Genomic DNA, 18,518 nt, shown 5'->3' with positions numbered 1-18,518 from the left:
GCAGCTTTAATGGACAAGGGAGATGGAATGCATTAGTCTCAACTGTGAATTTCCAGTTCAACTGTTGCATGGGCTTTTGCATAACTGTCTATTTTTCAGCACTTACAATCAAACTCCGAAGGGCTTTGCCTGGGTATTTTTTACTTTAAAAAAAAAAAAAAAAATTCAAAAATGCTTAGTGTCAAGAACACCATTTCAAACTGTGTAGAGAATCAGATGAAAACACAATCTTTTTTAGAGATGAACCTTGCTGCTCTCTAGATCTTTTTTTTCCTTTGAGTGCCTGCCAATATATTTCCTCTACCACCTCTGTTTTCTTTACAACCCCAAAGGTATAAAACTCTTTCTAGTTTCTTTTCAAGCATTCCTCTTACATATATTTTGAAAACCTGTCTTTTTCTTTCCATCCTATCCTTTTTTTATTCTTTTTCTGTTAGAACGAGCCCTTCCATCCCAGTATTCCTATAATTGTAATCCTTATAAAAATGCGTATTATGGTACACCTGAAAAGAAAAAAAAAACCAACTATGTATGGGTTGTATTGCTTCTGGAAAACAGTTAGAAAATTTTAAATCCTGCACGTTGATCAAACCTAAAATCTGCCAATAGAAGCAAATTGTTCCTCATGGTCATACTACTGTTTACAAACAATACTCTTTAAAATGTTAATTAAGGTTTAAGGAAAGGTGTTTGTTTCAGGATTATTTAAAATACTAATAGTACAAAATTAAACCTCTCTAATAGGGAGGTCTTTATTTTTTTGCTTATATTTAAGTAATCATTAATCTTTCCATTTTGCATGTTTTTGTACAAAGGCTACCTAGGATAATAAAATAAATTTCGGTTTCTCCATTAGGTACCAAATATCTTACAGTAGAAATGACCTGCATATTTGTGAAGTATTATGCTTTTAAGAAATAATTGTTGCAAATTAAGTAAAATTTGGTTTAAAATGAAAATTTTTTTGCCATACTTTTCTGGGGGAAAAAATATAGAGATAGGGAATTCCCTGCTGGTGGGGATTTTTTTAATACAGTTTGTCCTATGTAAACTTTCTTTTTTTTCCATGGTTTTGGTTTGGTTTTTTTTCCTTTTAGGCTTTACACCCCCTGGGATGGATAGATCATCTCCAGACAACAGTCCAGTCCATGGCCTGTTACGTCAACCCTCCATTACAACCGGAGCCAACATCCCTATTATAACAGAGCTAGGTAAGGAAAGCTAATGTTTACCCTTTCATGTGTATTCTGATATCTATTCCCACTTTTCTTGTTATGCGGTCTCAGTAAAGTTACCTATACTGTATCTTATTCTGCTGTTTTCTGATAACTATTTTGAATTACTCTCTCTAACAAAAGATTAGTAACAGTTGTTTCACTTTTTGTTGGAATTAATGAAATACATTTCTCTCATTCCTTTGGGTTTTCTCCGTTTTCTTAAATAAACACTCTATCAGACAAGATGCTTTTTACATGCTGTAACAAATAAGCAGGGATATTTGGGCTAAGGTTAGAAAAGAAAAGCAGCACAGTAAGTATAAGCAGACATTTCCTGTGCATTTAATCAATAGTAAGAGGCCATTTGTTTATTTCTTCATGGTCCAGAACTGTTTAATGATGTGTAACCAAACTCTGTATAATAGCATGAGACATTTTACTCCTGAGAATATGATGATGGTAGGTAACCAGGCTCTGATTTCCACTCTAGCTGTGGGTATTTATGTTGTCAAGTGGTGTGATGTGAAGTGCAGAAGCTGTTCTGTTTTTTCATGGCAAATACAAACTTGATTTGTGGTCCTTTGTCCTTTTATTTTCTTTTTCAGTTTTATTTTTTAGAGCCTTACCTGTCTTTTTCCCTTACTTTATTCTCTTTCTGTACTTTCTTTTCCCCCTAAATACTTTACTTATTAGCTAAGCCTGGCAAACTTCTGCCTTTGGTTTCAATCAGTCAGGAAAAAAACAGTGGAACCCACATTCTAATGATAACTGAACTGGGTAAGAAGTGCCTTTTTCCTTCACATCACTGTCTTATTTTCTGTTGTTGTTCTTACTGTCATCAGCTTTTCCTTTATTTATCTGGCTGTATCAGAGGGGCTACCCTCATGGCACTGCTTTGAATGTGTTTTATTTGTGATTCTGGTTGAAATTGACTGTCTTGTTCTGGCCTTTCTTAATGATTTTTTTTTCACGCAGCATCAGTAAACCTTTGATCACACTCGTCTGACCTGCCGGCTGTTTCCATAGCACCTTCTCACCAATTCATTTTCTTTGGCCTGGGTCCCCACCTCCTGGGCCTTCCCTTCCCCCCAACAATTTTTCTCTCCTCTTCTCTCTTTCTCTTTCTCTTTTTGTTACCTCAGCTTGTTGTCAGTTTGGTGGACATACCTTAGCAATTCCACAGGAAGTCCAAGAAGAAGTAAAAGATACCAGAACACACACCCCCAGCATCATATTTTCCCTTAAGCTATTTGTTTATTTTGGGGAGTAGGCCTTTTCTCAGAAGCTCAAGTTTTGAAGCTGTAAAAAAGCAGACAAGCTTCTGTGTTGCTCCCTCTCAATAGAGAGCTCTCACCAGCTTTTGTGCGCAGTGTTTGATGAGCATTTCCTGTGACGCAGCATCACACATTTAAGCCTACCTCACCTAGCCCAGAGACTTTAAGTAGAAATCCTAGAGTGCTAACTTGCATCAGAAAGATAAAGATATTGAGGATAAAATCATACATGCAGAATTCACATTAGATTTGTAGCAACTTGGAAACTGACACCACGCATGGCTAGCAAGCTGGTATCAAAGTCAGGTGTTAGTATGCCAGATAAAAGTGGAAAACCAGTGCTACTGTCAATAGTGCCTACTCTCAACTAGCACATTAAACTAAGGCACAAGCTCTTCAAAAAGTACATTTTGAAATGATACGTCAGGCTTTCAAATACTATTTTGCTCAAGAATCTGGAGAATAAATTGATAGCCATTGTACAAAGAAAGGAGTACCGTGGATATTGGTGTTTGCTAGGATTAAATTCTTCTGACTCCTGAGGCAGAACACTTCTCCATTTACAATGCTGAAGTGTTACGTTTTTATGGTTACATGAGGGAGTGGGGAGGCAGAAATTTTAAATCCTACTTCAGCTCAGGTCCTGACTGGATGATCATGGCCAAGTACTGTTTCAGTAGTGCTCTAAATGGATGCTAACAATTCTCTTCTCCATTAGACAGCTATTTGTGAGACTTTATCTATAGTTACTCATGTTTTGTAAGCTAAGCACTGCAAGCACAGTAATATATACAGGTTGGAAAAGGAGTGGATGGAAAATTAAACTATATAGGAAGGAAGATCTGAATAGAAGGCAGAAGGATTTCTAACCTAAGAAGTCCAGAGCCAAAACCAGATCAAGTTAAAGGCAGCTCTCATGTTGTTTTCAAAGCTCACTGGGCTGGTTCAGGAGATGTGTTCACATGGGAATCGGAACACAGTCAATGTGTGCAGTTTCAAATGCTGAAAAAGTTTTTAATTTGCCTTCTTTCATGGGAACTGAAATTAATTTGTCATTTAATAAGTGAAAGTGTATTTCAATGGCATAGCTAAGCAGTCTGTGCTTTCATGTCTGAGGAGGACTAATATGGAAATGCAGTATTTTATGAAATATGATACACTTGATACACTGGTCTCAAGGAAACAACTATTTTTAGTGGAATGAGATGGAGACAGAGAGCTTAACTCTGTCAATGAAATACTAGAGCAAGTCTAAATGACAAATATTACTTTATTTGGGCTTTTTCTTTAAAACAGCCTGATGTAGATGCACACTGGCTAATGCAGAATTTGTGGCTCGGGAGCTGAAGTTATGGAGATAAATATTTGAACAAAAGGCAGTGCTGCAAGAAAATAGCTGGAGTGTTGCTCATTCATTCAGATAGATGCACGTTAACGGGACAGTTTATCCTCTTTTGAGCCGTAAGTGCATTAACACCACCCCAGTAAGAATCACAGCAGCACATTTAACAGATGCCTGTGGGCTGTATCAGAGTTTTATGGACAGCCTTTATTTTACAATGAGGTTCTTACTTGGTATCTTGTGGTAACATTTCACTGTACATGTATACAGCCTTAGCCACTGTATTCAACCAATACCAAGATTGTCTCAATATATAAAAGAGCATCATGTATCTCATTTTTGAGTTCAGGCAGCTGGTGCCATGAAGCTACTTTTACGGCAAAGGGATAGTCCCTTCCTAAGACCAAGAGAGTCACTTCTTATGAGCAAGATAATGATAAACAGATTTTTAAATGCACATTTTCACATCCATCTTGATTTCATTTTCAGTGACGTCAAAGACACAAGTCTGTGTTTCCAGACATATGCCGTTTCTTTTTCTTTCTGACTGTGTAATGTGTAAGGTCACATGCTGGTGACCCAGAAGCACCTTATGATTTGATTTTTATTATTATTTTCAGTAAATGATTCAAATGTTCAGTTCTTGGACCAAGATGATGATGATGATCCAGACACGGAACTGTATCTCACGCAGCCCTTTGCATGTGGAACCGCATTTGCTGTCAGTGTGCTGGACTCTCTCATGAGCGCAGTAAGCAGACAAAACCTTTTTCATTCCCTTACATCAGACATTGTGAAAGAGTATGAAAGTGTAGTCCCTATTCCACTGGTTGTCAGGAAAAGACACTTTTCTCTTAGATGTCAAGAGAATTTCAGAGTCTAAACTCGGGTTATTTTTTAGTTGGACACAGAGACCTTAGAACAACTGAAGTATATAAGACTACCATGAGTCCACAATTTTAAAATCAAAAAGTCTCATGTCAGGCTTTAGAGTATAATATTTTCCAAAAAAATGTTCTCTCTTTCTCCTGAAACCCAGACCCAAATTCAGTGTGTTAGTCCCTATTCTTACCATTTATGTCAGACAGCGTCAACTGTGTTTTAAGCTTTTAATTTTCTGTAGCCTGGAACCATCATGAGCAATGCTCTGAGTTGCACTGGGAGACAGTGATAGAACTTTGTGAAAGCCATTGTAGGCATCACGTGAATTCTACTTGTGTGAAGAGAGGTCATCTTTTTGACATGAGTTGTCTTGTGAATCAAAACATAAGTGCATGCCAGAAACTGCAGATGGTGGTCTTTGGTTACATCTACATTGGGGTTTTTGGTTTGCAGCCATAGTACAGTTTCAAAGCAAATGCCTCGGTCATACACCTTTTCATCCTCCCTTCCTTCATACTGGCTAAGTTTTCAGACCAGTTTTGTGCCATGCTAGATGTAGCAAGAACATAGTCTTTTAAAAATCTGAGCATAGGCTCTCCATGGAATAATATTCTATAGTGCTCAGAATCATCTGCTGTAAACCCCATACAATATTAGAAATGAGCAAATAGATTTCCTTAAAGGAGCAAAGTCTGACCTTCACCTAAATTCAGAATGAAGCTTTTTGCTTTTAAGAAAAAATCATAGTGAACTTTATTATTTAATATTCATATTGCATATTTGCATATCTGTATTTCATACATCTATTCTTGGCTTATTACATGCATGTTTCATCTACAGATGAATAGTATCTGTCTACACTGATGAATTTTTATTCTAATGCAGTCTAGGAGTTTGCAATGAACTCAGAAAATACTTTTTTATTTAATGTTATTGGCCATATTTTGCATACGTGACAAATTCAGAAAGCCTAAGCAAGCACACTTAAACTATGTACCTTCTCTAATTAAAATCTCTCTATATAAAATATTTAGCATTTTCACATTATAAATGAGAATAGTTTAACATGTTCCAAATTATTAAAATGAGAGTTGTTTATCTACTCACACTACTAACTAAATTAATGTCTCTGAATGAACAGTTCAGTAGGGCACTTCCAGAATCTTGGAAAAAGTAAGGTTAATTCTTCTGATTGCCACTGGCATCACCACAAAAAGAGAGCAAAATGTTGTGGACATCATTGCTTTCTTGTACAAAGGTATATCATGTAAATAGTAGTGAGGCAATAAGAAATATGTAGAAAATGTCTTCAGAAATTTTTACTTGGAACTCATCACATGATCCTCACAATATTTTTAGGTTTTGCTTGCTTTTATTAACTTTTAGTTTTTGACACCATGCCCCTCCACATCTGCAATTCCTTTCTTCAACAGAGTCTTTTTTTCAAACATTTTCACATCTAAGTGATCATATTATATGTCAGGGACAGTGCAGCCTGAAGCCAGAGAACTAAATGTGATAACAACAGTAGAAAATTCTAACTTACTTAGAAAAAATACTAATCAAGACGACAAGCCAAAGGTACAGTCAGTTAGCATTGTTCACCATTTTGTCTTTTCTTTCACCACTTTGGTGATCGGTGGCAGTGTTTCATTCCTCAAAGGCCTTGTAAAGAGTTGGAAAAGTACAATTCTTCCTGACCCTTCAGAAAGTGTAAGATGTGTGAAATGTTTCCCCTTAACTATCCCTACTCTCATGGGAATGGTGTATTCTCCTTTCACTTCTTCTCCAAGGAAAAGAGTGTTTCTCACACAAACTAATCTACTTGCACTATATTACCTCTTTCTTTTTTTTATTCTTTTTTTTTTTTCCCCCTAGAGTACTCTTGTTTTTAGGGACCAGCTTCTATATATCCTACCTGATTTAGAGCCAGTACTGGCAAACTGAAGCCCAAATCCTAACTAAATCATGAGATTTGCAGTCATGCTTTCATTCTATTAATTGCGCAGGAATTCTGCAAAAAGGAAATAATTCACACTGTGCTGACCTGTGCCAGCTCACTTGGAGACAAGGATATAGTTCATTATTTGATCCACTTTGTGATTCATGTTTTTTTATTGCTTAATTTTCATAGAAAATTCCAACTTATGATCTCTGTTGATATTACTGGAATGCAAATTCCTTACACGGTCTACAATACAAACATACAATGCATGAACTGTGTGCCATTAAAAACGAATCTATTCTTACAGTGGTGTAAGAAAGATTAGAAAGTAGAATGATATCCACACACACAGTATTCTTTCTGACTTGCAGGTAATTGGAAACATACATATAGATGTATGTATATAGAAAAAAAGTATAAATTATATTATAAATAAATTTCTAAAGTGTTCAGTTATTGAATAATAGTAATTCAATAGTATTGATCAGTGTTTAATTCTTTTTTTCTTTCTCATAATTTTATTAATATATAAGTAGTGGACTAAACCCTACTCATGAATCACAGATTAGAAAATGCTTGGTCACTTTCTGATTCAAAACTGAATGCTGAAGATCATTACATTCTGCCAGTTTAGCATTATTTCCTATAAGATGACAGTATTAGATATTACAAATTCGAAATTGTCTCTTGTTTTCTTATTTCAAACGTTAAAAGCTTAATGAGGTTTACTTTTCAAAATGCTATCTACCCACTATCTACACACAGTTTGTCCTCTGTGGGAAAGCAATACATTCCACAAGCCTATGATTCACAGTATGGCAGCTCAAAGATCATTGCTCAGAAGACAATAATGAACTCAAAAACTACATTGTCTTTTCGATGAGTTGGTAACAGTGGTCTCTCCAGGCTTTGGTTAAAGTGCATTATTGTACTCTCTGTGAAGACTGTAGGCATGGTTCATGTTTTAAGTGTGGCAGTGGCTATTGTTAAATAGCACCAGCTAGTCATTATTATGTCTTTGAAGAGACGTCTACTGGCATCAGAGACATGAATGATATATTAATATTTGTTTTGTCATAACATATGCAAACCCAGGGAAAGAGTATATGTAGTCTGTCAGTATCCAGGTGGTGCCACTCCTGAAAAGCAAAGCACATTCTCATTACCAAATTGAATGGTACTAAAAGACATGGGATCAGAAGCGTTTTTTAGATAATGTGGGTGTTTTGTAAAAGGTTTATCTTCAGCTGTAAGAAAGCTACATTACATAGGATAGCTTAAGACAAGCAAATTTTTGAGAAGTACTTTTTCCTTTTCTGGGTCTTGTTGAGATAGTTATTCAAGAAAATCCTGTGCGTGCAACGAAACCAGTTTTATCAACACACAGTACCTTCAAAGGTTTGAACAGCTGGCCAAAGAGCCAAAGATTCTGTTATTCCTTTTGGCACTGAGGCTATGAGAACCACAGAAGTTCTGGCAGGTTGGCATCCCTCCCATGCGTACTGCTGATAATAAACTTGATATACTGTTGGAGTGGTGCTGTTAGAGGCAAGGATCTCCAGAAATGGATTATACTATTTAACATCTGATATCCTAGAATTTATTTCCTTGTTCTAGAACTTTAGGACTTAATTTTTGTTCTATAATACTAAATGCTATTTTTTTCTTCATATAAACGAAAGCACAGAATGGAAGACAAAATTAAAACAGTTAAAAATAACTTTTCAGTATATCCCTTACTCAAGAGTTCTCCCTCAGGGATCCTTACAGCCTTATTTATACATAAAAGAAACTGTTCTAACCTCTGATATGGACATTTTGAAACAAGACTATTTTTTATGCAAGCTGGTTAATGGGAATAGCAAGCAGCATCTTGTAACGTAAAGTGTCCCAAGCTTCTTTAAAGCTTGAACAGTATCTTGAGAATCAACAGATTTTCAAACTGTGAAATGCTGTTATTTATTTTCTGCTGTTGATTCTGTCTCAAATGCTGTTTTGTTATTGGTATAAGCTAGCAATGTTAGTTCAGTTGTTCCTCAGGTTTGGATATAAACCATTCATTCAACAGAATTCCTCCAACTGAAAAAGAAAACAAAGTTACAATATTTGTTTGAAAGCAATGTTAAAAACCAAATGTACTGGAGGAGGTGTCTTCTTAAAAGAAAACCATAAAAAACCCCACTAGAAACACAAAAAAAATGGCAGATATGACTTAGAAAATGATAATTTTAAAGTAATTCTGAATGAAAAGCAAAGTGCTGTTAAAATTAAAGCAACATTATTAAAAGATGTGCTAATTTTCAGTTAAATTTTCTGTAAAAGACCAATTAGTTTAAAAGACTTGACAGCATTAACTGCAAAACATAAGCACTCTGATAATTATACTTTAAAAAATGGTTGAACAAATGGGAAAGCATCCCCAAAACATTTGAAAGAGCTGTGCTACAATTCTGGAGCATAGGCTAGGTGGCACTGCTAGCTCAAATATCTATGTCAGAATTTCCTTGCTATTTACCCAGTTTCAGTGTGTATGATGCATTTCCTTTTTTCTGTGTTTAGACAACACTTATTTCATATTCTTATTCAGGATGCCGATCATAGCAATGTCATACAGGTGTCCAGTGTTGGGCTCAGTTAATGGCAGCATCAAACAAGTATTTCTTCAGTTATGATCTTACAGTCAACAAAAGGGATTTACTGCCATCACTGGAAAGTGTCTTGTTACTTTAAGTACAACAGCACCTTTCCAAAGACATTCTGTAGATCAGCTTCTTACAAGTACTGGCATATCCAGGCCATGTACCATCCCAGTGAGCAAGTAGAAGATCACTCTCAAATTAATTTCAGTGTATTATTATTCTGAAGGAAATGGATATCAACTAATTCTGCTTTTCAGTGTTCCCCAGTTCCAAACTGACAAGAGGTAATGAGTCTGATTTTTGTGACAATTGAAATTATGGATAACTGGGTTTTTCCTGGGGAGTGTATTAGTACAGGAGGAAGCAACCTTATTCAGCAGAAGGTGACAAGTTACAGTTTCCTTATTCACCCATCCTTTCTTGCTTATGGTTGGATGTTTTCTGATCTGTTGCAATGCCGGAGCAGTCTGTCCTAAAAGTTGGAATCTTTTCACTCATAGATGGCAAAACCCTAAAAAACATAATTTGGCTGCACTCACTCATCAATGGTGACATCCACATCAGTCACGGTGTGAAACTCAAATTAAGCCATTGTTCCAAGATAAATGTTGAATCCGTTGCTAATAAGAGTCTCAGCCTTGCCTTAACATTTGTCTAGCAGTGGGAAGCCTTTCTTCTGTGACAGCATTCTGTTCCATCGACAATAGACCTGATTCTTTTCTCATTTGCATCAGTTTCATAGTAGTATATGGCTCCCAGAGTTACTCCCGGTTGGCACATGACGTACGTCAGAATCGGGCCCATTATGTCTTAATTACACTGGAGTTTGAGGAAGAGGGGTATTTTATTATATTTGTATTAATGAATTTGTGACAGGTGCCTGACTTGATACGTTATTTTACTGCTTCTTTCATTTCTTGGTTTAATATGAGATCTGTAGTAAAATGAGCAATATGGCCACAGTATAATTTCTTAGTAGATCATGGTCTATTAAGCTACAACTGAATTTATGATAAGGGGTGATTGTGCACTTGCACAGCACAAAATTCAGATGAACTCAGAGCATATGTGTTTATATCTTGGATTCTGGCTATAGTTGCTATAATTTGAATTACAGGATAAAGATAAAGAGTTGGAATACAGTGAATGCTGGCCTAATGATACCTCCTAAAGAGTAATAAAATTATTAGTACTATTTTAGACTTTTGCCTGTTTTACCAAACAGTGCAAGTCAGCAGTTTATAAAAACAGGCTAATTTGCATGAACCAGCATCCATCAATCTTAGAGCAGGTGAACATTTCATACCATAGTTGGCCTCATTGCAAACCAGTCTTGAAAAATCTACCAATGAAGATATGCTTTACTTTTGTTTCGTGTTCTTCTATCTTAAAGATGTAAAACTGAGAATACCTTTTTTGAATAATACTAAATACCACTACTCAGAGAAGAAAAATAATCAAAAATACTGAATAGAAGAGTGGGGAAGGCATGATAAAAGAGACTATTGCATAAAATGGTATGCTTTTGTGAAGGTGTGTGCTTTAAGTGCCATATAGAATATGTTGTAGCACATTTTGACTGAAAGAGCTTTTCAAGCTTCTACAGTTGCAGTGCCTCCAACATCTAGATCTGGCAGAATTTGACTTTATATTGATGCAACTGATGTCAAGCAACATTACTACCCAAGTGCAGGAGCAATGGAATTGTGCTAATTATTTTAGTTCTGAGTGGTATATAGCATACACTGACGAGCACTAAGAAAAGAGACTAAGCTTAATGCCAATTGTTTTTATTCTGAGTATACTTCCATGTTGGAAAAGTATAGCACAATGAGAAGTGTTGTCAAAGAGGGCAACTCTGATTGTCACCTCAGGGACATCAAGGAAGAAGTAATTGAAGAATAAACAATCATGACTGAATGTCTTCTCTCTCTCACCATGGCAATTCCTGTTAAACGTCATGTAATCACTCCAGACTTACATTCCTGCAAGGGGTCACATTGATTTTTCTATATGTTAAGAAGGATTTGAGTATTACACTTGAATTGTTATACAGTGTATTCAGAAATGGAAGAGCTGATTTGAGATTAGCTGTTGTTTTAGACTAACTGAATCTTCCTGAACACCTGCTGATGTCGGACAACAACTCTTTACACTACGCTTTGTATTTAAAATATGTAGTGCCTTACCCAGGCTAATTTAAAATAAATGGAATTGATGAGATGCAAATATTTGCTTTAGGGCATGTATAAAAATACCAATAGGTTCATCTAATTTTAAGTTAGTCAACAGGTGAATGGCATATATGTAAATAAGCAGAAAAGCTTGAAGTTATGAAACTTCAGTGTAACAGTGAAAAACATTGCTACCCTTTTTATCCGTCATCTCAAGTAAACAATAGAACTGGTTTCATTATACAAAGAAAGAATATCAAAGTAACATGGATAGGAAGCCAGTTCTGCTTTTTGATCTCAGGATAAAATATTTCAACCTGTACCTCAGTTTACCCATGTGTTAAATACAATTACTTTACATGGATAGAAGAATGAATTTAATGAAAAGTACTATTTAAAAAGTATATCTTTGGAAAACAAGCACTGTTTGAGACTTCAGTATTCATTTTTACTTGGTTGGATTACAGACATTTGTTCGAAGTCCTAGTCACAAATCTAGTAATGGAATCCACAAATCCAGTAACGTCAATCCTGTGTACTCTACAGTGAGCTCACATTTCTTCTCACATGTCCCTCATGCTTGCAAAGCTTCTGAAAACACAGACATTAGTGACATTGTAAGTGATGGTGTCTCCTTTTTTTGTTCATTTTTGAATGAACCAAAAAAAAAAAAAAAAAGTTATTTTATGCCCAGTAGATTACATTGCAGATATTTAACTGAGTATCTCTGAAATATACCAGTATACTTTTAAGTGAACTTGAAAGTCATTCATCTGGCATTAAATGAATATTTAAAATACCCATTGTTTGCATGACAGACCAGCAATGCTACAGATGCTGGCAAAATGTCAGTGTGGAGTAAATCTTCACTAATAAACCACACTTACCCTATACCCTAGAGTTTTTTAAAAGGACCACCAGGATCCCAGACTCATCGTACATGTATCTGGGATGAACTCAAGATGTTTAATTGATACATGCTTATGTCTGAACAATGTCAAGTCTTGTAATAAGATGTTTAGTACAATACATTGTTAGACTGCTAGAGTCCAGCCACAGTAATAAGTAATGACATTTGCAGCACAAAGGCAGCTCCCCAACGAATTGGTGACAAGAGTAAAAAGGCAGTCTACTCTGTGTAAGCTTTAAATGCGGTCTGAATTTTACAATTACATGTCCTAAAGCCCATTATTAGACATGAAGGCAATGAGAAGGAAAGCAGTCATTGCATCACTACTAACACCAATTATAGGAAACATAAATCATTCAAATTTTTGTACTTTAATAAAAATCAGCCTGAATTGGTGTTTAAAAGGAAGGATCTAGTATAGGAGCCTAATGGGATAGAAGAAAATAGAGTAATTGGAGGCTGCTGTCTTTTCACTTTCTATATAAAATTATTTGAAGAGACAGCCAAGAACTTTAAACAGCAGAAACACAGAAAAGTTGTAATTTGGATGTCTTCGGTTGTGACTTTAATGGTGTTTGCTTAAAGAGCTTTCTTTTATCTCTGCAGACATACTTCAATGACAATATCCTCACACTGATACGGACATTGGTAACAGGAGGAGCCACACCAGAGCTGGAAGCACTGATTGCTGAGGAAAATGCATTGAGAGGAGGCTACAGCACGCCCCAGACACTTGCAAACAGGGACAGGTGTCGAGTTGCTCAATTGGCTTTGTATGATGGGCCGTTTGCAGACCTAGGGGTAAGATCACAAGGGAAATGTAGGACCGAGGCTGGTCTGCAATCTATTTGTTTTCTCTCAGACTGAATGAAGAATCTGTCTTAATTAGTGTATAATTTCTATTATTTAATTTAATAGAGCCCAGCTTTGCTCTTACGCTTTTTGAGAAGCTATATGACTTCCCAAACTCCTTGCCCGGATATTTCATACAGAAAATCCTGTGGCTCTTAGTTGTCAGCTAGAAATAGATGAGCTGACTCAGACGACGTAACCATCCTAACAATAATCTATTGTAAACATGAACAATATCAATACCTTTGTTGAGTTTTGATAAGCTTAGTTTTTTCACTGAGCTTCTAGTTGTTGCCTAAAATATACTATTAGCTTGAAAAAAAAACCCTATAATGTTTGTTTTCTGCTGTTTCTGGATGAAGTAGAATTCTTGCAAAACCCTAATTTTTTGGCATTTTGACTCCACTATCCTAAGAATGAAGTAAAAAAAAAACAAACCCCAAACCCAAAACAAACCAAACCCAAAACCAAATAAACAAACCATCTTTAAAAAACAGTGCATTTGCATAAAAAGGTATATAGAAATGTTTTCTGGACGAAATCTTGTAATCTTGGGGCAAATCCCAAAGCACCCACTTCACTTTAATGGTCATGCAGGATTCGATATTTCTTAAATTAACCTTGTGTTCACCAGCTCTGTTCGAAATGAATGGAGTGACCTTCTTCACAGAAATGACATGGAATCCCAGTTTAAGGATTAGGGGTGATGAGGATACACAGAAGTAAACAGCCTTTCAGCTCATGTAGAAGTCCATTCATAGCTGAGACTAACAGCTCATCAGAACACTTGGGCAGCAGTGTTATGTTTCCACAAATAAAGCAAGCAATACCAATCCTTCAAATGCTATTTTGCCAGAGCCTCAATTGCACTACATCGGTGAAGGTAGAATGCAGTAGCACTCATCATTACTTAAGAATCGATATTTTAAATATAGAAACTATGAAATCTAGGGTTTTTTCCTAATGAAAATATTTTAGGTTATTTATGAAATATGACATACATTTCATCATTATTTCACAGTGGGAGATATATTATTTCTCTTTTAACCCCTCAGAACTCTAATTTCTGTTGTGCTCCCCAACAAATATATTTGTCTAGATGACAGTATGGCTACTACCAAAAAAGAGTCAAATATACTAAAAAATCTTAATACCACAGTTAATGTAATTTGTAGAATATGCATTGTTTGGTACCAAAGTTTGTATTTCCAGCCTAAAGCAAACCACTCACTCTTTCCAATTTACGATCATTTCATGGACCAAGGTTCTCCAAAATAATGATCACTTTACATCATTACTTATTTGAAATAAAACAGTTTAGATTAGTCATTTTCTTGAGTAAAAGATTCTCATTTGTGACAAACAACAGACTGTCTATATATTGTCCTTTTTGTACAGGCTTATACTGAAAATCTTGTTACCTGACATTGTGTTAACAAAGAAAAGAAAGGAAAGAAAAGTGCTGTTCTCTTTTTTCCCCTCTTGTTTTCTTCTAGGATGGAGGATGTTATGGAGATCTATTTTGTAAAGCATTAAAAACATACAATATGCTTTGCTTTGGAATTTATCGATTAAGGGATGCACATCTAAGTACTCCCAGCCAATGCACTAAACGGTAAGTCCAGTCTTTCAGAACATCTCTGCTTCACTGTTCTTCAGTCTTCAAGTGAGGAAGATCCCAGTGTAATAAATCTAAAAAAAAGCTTTCTCTATTTTTTACATAACTTTGCCACAAAAGCTAACTCTTTGGGGACTTAATGATGACTCTTTAGCTGAGCTTAAGAGCTCAGCTTAAGCTTAAGCCAGCTTTAGGCTGGCTATCATAGCATACGTTTTCAGCTAATTTTAACAAAAAAATTTTAAAGTAAATTTCCAGAACATATCTCTGTCTTGTTTGATTTATGATGATCCACTGCTTGCATAGAAGGAAAGGACTTCAGTTTGCTTATATAATCAGCTGTAAGTTACTGGATAATAGTTTAGATTATAGTAGCTAGACTTTCTTTTGTCTGAATGCTCAAAAAATACTCCCATGGGCTTTCCCTTGGTACTGTCTGTATCTGATCATAATTTCTTCCAGTAAATGGAAACCCTTCTCTTGCTAGGCTGTATTTTTACTTCAGTAGCACCAAGGCTGACCTCAGTGCTTTTAATAGAGCAGACACATTTGCATCTTTCAAACTGGCGGCTATTTAGCAGCTTACTTGAAATGTGTCTTAAGTGCCCACTAGAAATACACACACAGACCCATACCAGAACAATCGCAAATCTACCATCTGTTACTGTTTCATTCTCTACAAAAAAGCATCATTATTGGGTGAACATGGCAATAAACAACCCTGCAGCCTACTAAAGCGGTTTCTTCTGTATTTGGACAAATTGGGGAGAAAAAAATATTTTCAGGTTAGATTTACACTGTACTTGCTATATTTGGGATTATTTGTTGGATTAATAAGTGACTTCTGTCCCTGAGGCAGCTAAGCAGATTTCTTACCAGCACTGAATTAATTTGAAGAGAAGTGATGAGCTTTGTGATCAATTTTTACTCATTTCTTGCTGGGACAGAAAATGCCCATCGGCTTGCTCAAATATGTTTTTCACATGCATGAAAAAATTTAACAGCAGGGTCTATAAGCCCTTCCTACCCTGAAAGGGCGTTAGTTGGAGGTGGGGATTCGTGAAATGGGTAGTTTTTATTTCAGGCTTGGAATGTATACTTAGCAATGCTGGATTCTTGGATGTGCAGATTTCTCTTTATAAGTGCTTTTTGAGGCCATGAATGTACAGGTGGAATGAATGAACAAAATTAACCTCACCACAAATTTGCTGATACATTTTACTTAATTTGTTTTATCTACAGTCACAATCCAAACAAATAATTATATCCCTTGCTCTACTGTCAGTATTTAAGTATTTATTAAATATCTAGTAAATATGTATTTAAATATAACTGCATCCCTGCCTTTCAGACGTTCTTTTAAATACCATTGCTGGTGGGTATGTTACTGGTTTTTGTCAATATGTAAATCTGTTTGCTAGAGTCATTGCATTATGGTGCAACTAGTGAAAGGAGAGTGATTTGTACCGTGTCTTCTCTGAAAAATCATGACATGATTCACTTGAAGAACATCGTACTCAGTATGTCTGTGCAACAGAAAACATACAGAAAGAGATATCTGACATAAGAAGGTCCTAAATCGTAATGGGTATTATGTGAACCGAAATTAGGTACACACTGAAGGAAACAGAAATGCAAAAATCTGGGTAAATGTTCATGAGATAACTCTAGAAGAATTTTTTTAGTACAAATCTAAATGTGTTTTCTCTTTCTTTCTTTTTTCTTTCTTCTTTTCTTTCTTCCTTTCTTTACAGTTACGTTATCACAAACCCACCGTATGAATTTGAGCTTGTGCCGACAGACTTGATCTTCTGTTTGATGCAATTTGACCACAACGCTGGCCAGTCTCGGGCCAGTCTTTCTCATTCCTCCCATTCCTCCTATTCTTCCAGCAAGAAGAGCTCGTCAGTTCACTCCATCCCATCAACAGCAAACCGACCGAATCGCACCAAGACTAGGGATTCACGGGAAAAACAGAAGTACGTGCAGGAAGATAGACTTTGATACGTGTACCTGCTCCCACTGTGTGTGAAACTTGCATTCACCACCCATACTCCCCAGTTAACGTTTCCAGCAGTAATGTTCCCCGTTTTCCCATGGAGTTCTTCCCTTTTCGTACACATATTTTGCATATGTATGACAGTGTGCATGTGATTTTCATTTTTATTTCACCACCATAAAACCCTTAAGCACAACAGCAACAAAGCAGACGGACCAAAAGTTATTTATGATGCTAGGGGAGAAAAAAAATTCTAAACTCATAGGCACACTGAAAACATAAATAACTCACTGCAGTTACTCTACATATCAGAAAATAGAGTGTATTTAACATGAACACTTGCTCTTGATGCCACAGTCACACAAAGAAAGTAATTTAGTGCAGAAGTGTTGATGTATGTTTCAGTAGGTTTTTTTATATTCATATTTACAGGAGTTGCTACATTTATTTGAAGCTTATAAAACTAACCCATTGGGAAAAAAAAAAAAATCCTACTGATTTTTCACTCTTAAAGCTTATATTGTATAGGGCTTACACTCATTGTATAGATTATTGCTACGCATCTGCTTTATACCAAAGCAACATCAGGGACTTTCCTGCTTGTTTAAGGACTTTCTCTAAAATAGTAGCCTTTTGGAGATAGTGTCTTTTCCCTTTAACATTGAAATTGTCTGGGCATGGAGTTGTAAAACTCCAATGGTTTAATTTAAGTTTAGAAAGAATCTAATTGCATATTAAATTATTATTCTGTCTATTTATACTGCCACATGAATAGCTATATTTTCTTTCACTTTTGACATTTGGGATAAAAAGCCATATGTATCATAAATATTGGATGTAAGTCATTAAAAACTGCCTTCCTGGGACTTTTACATCTTTAAAAGGTGAATTAGTCACCTTATGTACAGAATAAATAATGTTCAGAAAAGAGCAAGCATTTTTCTATGCTTAAGTATCAGATCTCAAGGGACTTTGTTCCTTTCCCCAGATGGTAGTTTAACTTTGCCAAGATAGAGTAGTGGTATAAATCTTCCAACAAGAGTCCTAATATGTGACGAACCTCTAGAAATCCTGCTGCATGTTCTACCTGGTTCTTTTCAACAGGTGCATACCAGTATGGAGGACGACAGGGGAAGACAACTGAGTGCCTTTAAGGTCTTTCCCATTTGGGAAGAAAAATTGCTGTGCCCTAGACAGCTAATGAGCAAAGCAAGAGGGCTGGTATGGAAATACTCACTGTGCTGAGGCATCATGTTCTAGACTCTTGTCAGAATTTGGTTCTTGCAGATTCTCAGCAATGACACATCTAGCCAAACAAAAATTGTGGCAGGGAATTAAATAAAGTAGTGAAAAGGAACCTATTCTAGATAATCATAGAAATGATACTTCAAGCTTGTTTTTTGAATTTCAAATGCCAACCTTCTGAAATATAGAAGTAGGTCTAGCTGGTATGAAGAGTTTCCCAGGGTAGGGAGGCCAGAAACACATACCACCTTCCCTGGCTACCCAGCAAGAAAGCATGCAGACAGGGAATAAATACTTGGATGTGGGAATGATTAGCATTTTAACTGCCAACCCAGACAAGGTGCTTTTATGGTTAGTGTTGTTTTCTACCCTTCCCTTCCCAAGCATGATAATTCTGAAGATTTGCTTGCTGTGTGAATTG

General features: G+C 36.0%; 1 protein-coding gene across 24 annotated transcripts in view; it reads left to right on the top strand.

Annotated features, from left to right (window-relative positions):
• KCNMA1 (potassium calcium-activated channel subfamily M alpha 1) overlaps positions 1 to 18,518 on the top strand; it is a 511,087-nt gene that overhangs the window by 479,467 nt on the left and 13,102 nt on the right. For 23 of the 24 annotated variants that reach the window (XM_030485686.1, XM_030485685.1, XM_030485683.1 and 20 more), the window contains 5 exons: positions 1,098 to 1,211; positions 4,454 to 4,584; positions 12,990 to 13,184; positions 14,732 to 14,850; positions 16,608 to 16,832. In XM_030485686.1, coding sequence (XP_030341546.1) covers positions 1,098 to 1,211; positions 4,454 to 4,584; positions 12,990 to 13,184; positions 14,732 to 14,850; positions 16,608 to 16,832 — 784 coding nt within the window. Of the gene's footprint in view, positions 1 to 1,097; positions 1,212 to 1,910; positions 1,995 to 4,453; positions 4,585 to 12,989; positions 13,185 to 14,731; positions 14,851 to 16,607; positions 16,833 to 18,518 lie in introns of all 24 variants that reach the window. The other variant, XM_030485710.1, reaches the window with a different exon arrangement.

The sequence above is a fragment of the Strigops habroptila genome, chromosome 5, assembly GCF_004027225.2.
Source record: "Strigops habroptila isolate Jane chromosome 5, bStrHab1.2.pri, whole genome shotgun sequence".
Lineage (NCBI taxonomy): Eukaryota > Metazoa > Chordata > Aves > Psittaciformes > Psittacidae > Strigops > Strigops habroptila.
The sequence above is the reverse complement of the archived record's forward strand: the minus strand, read 5'-3'. Positions and strand labels throughout refer to the sequence as shown.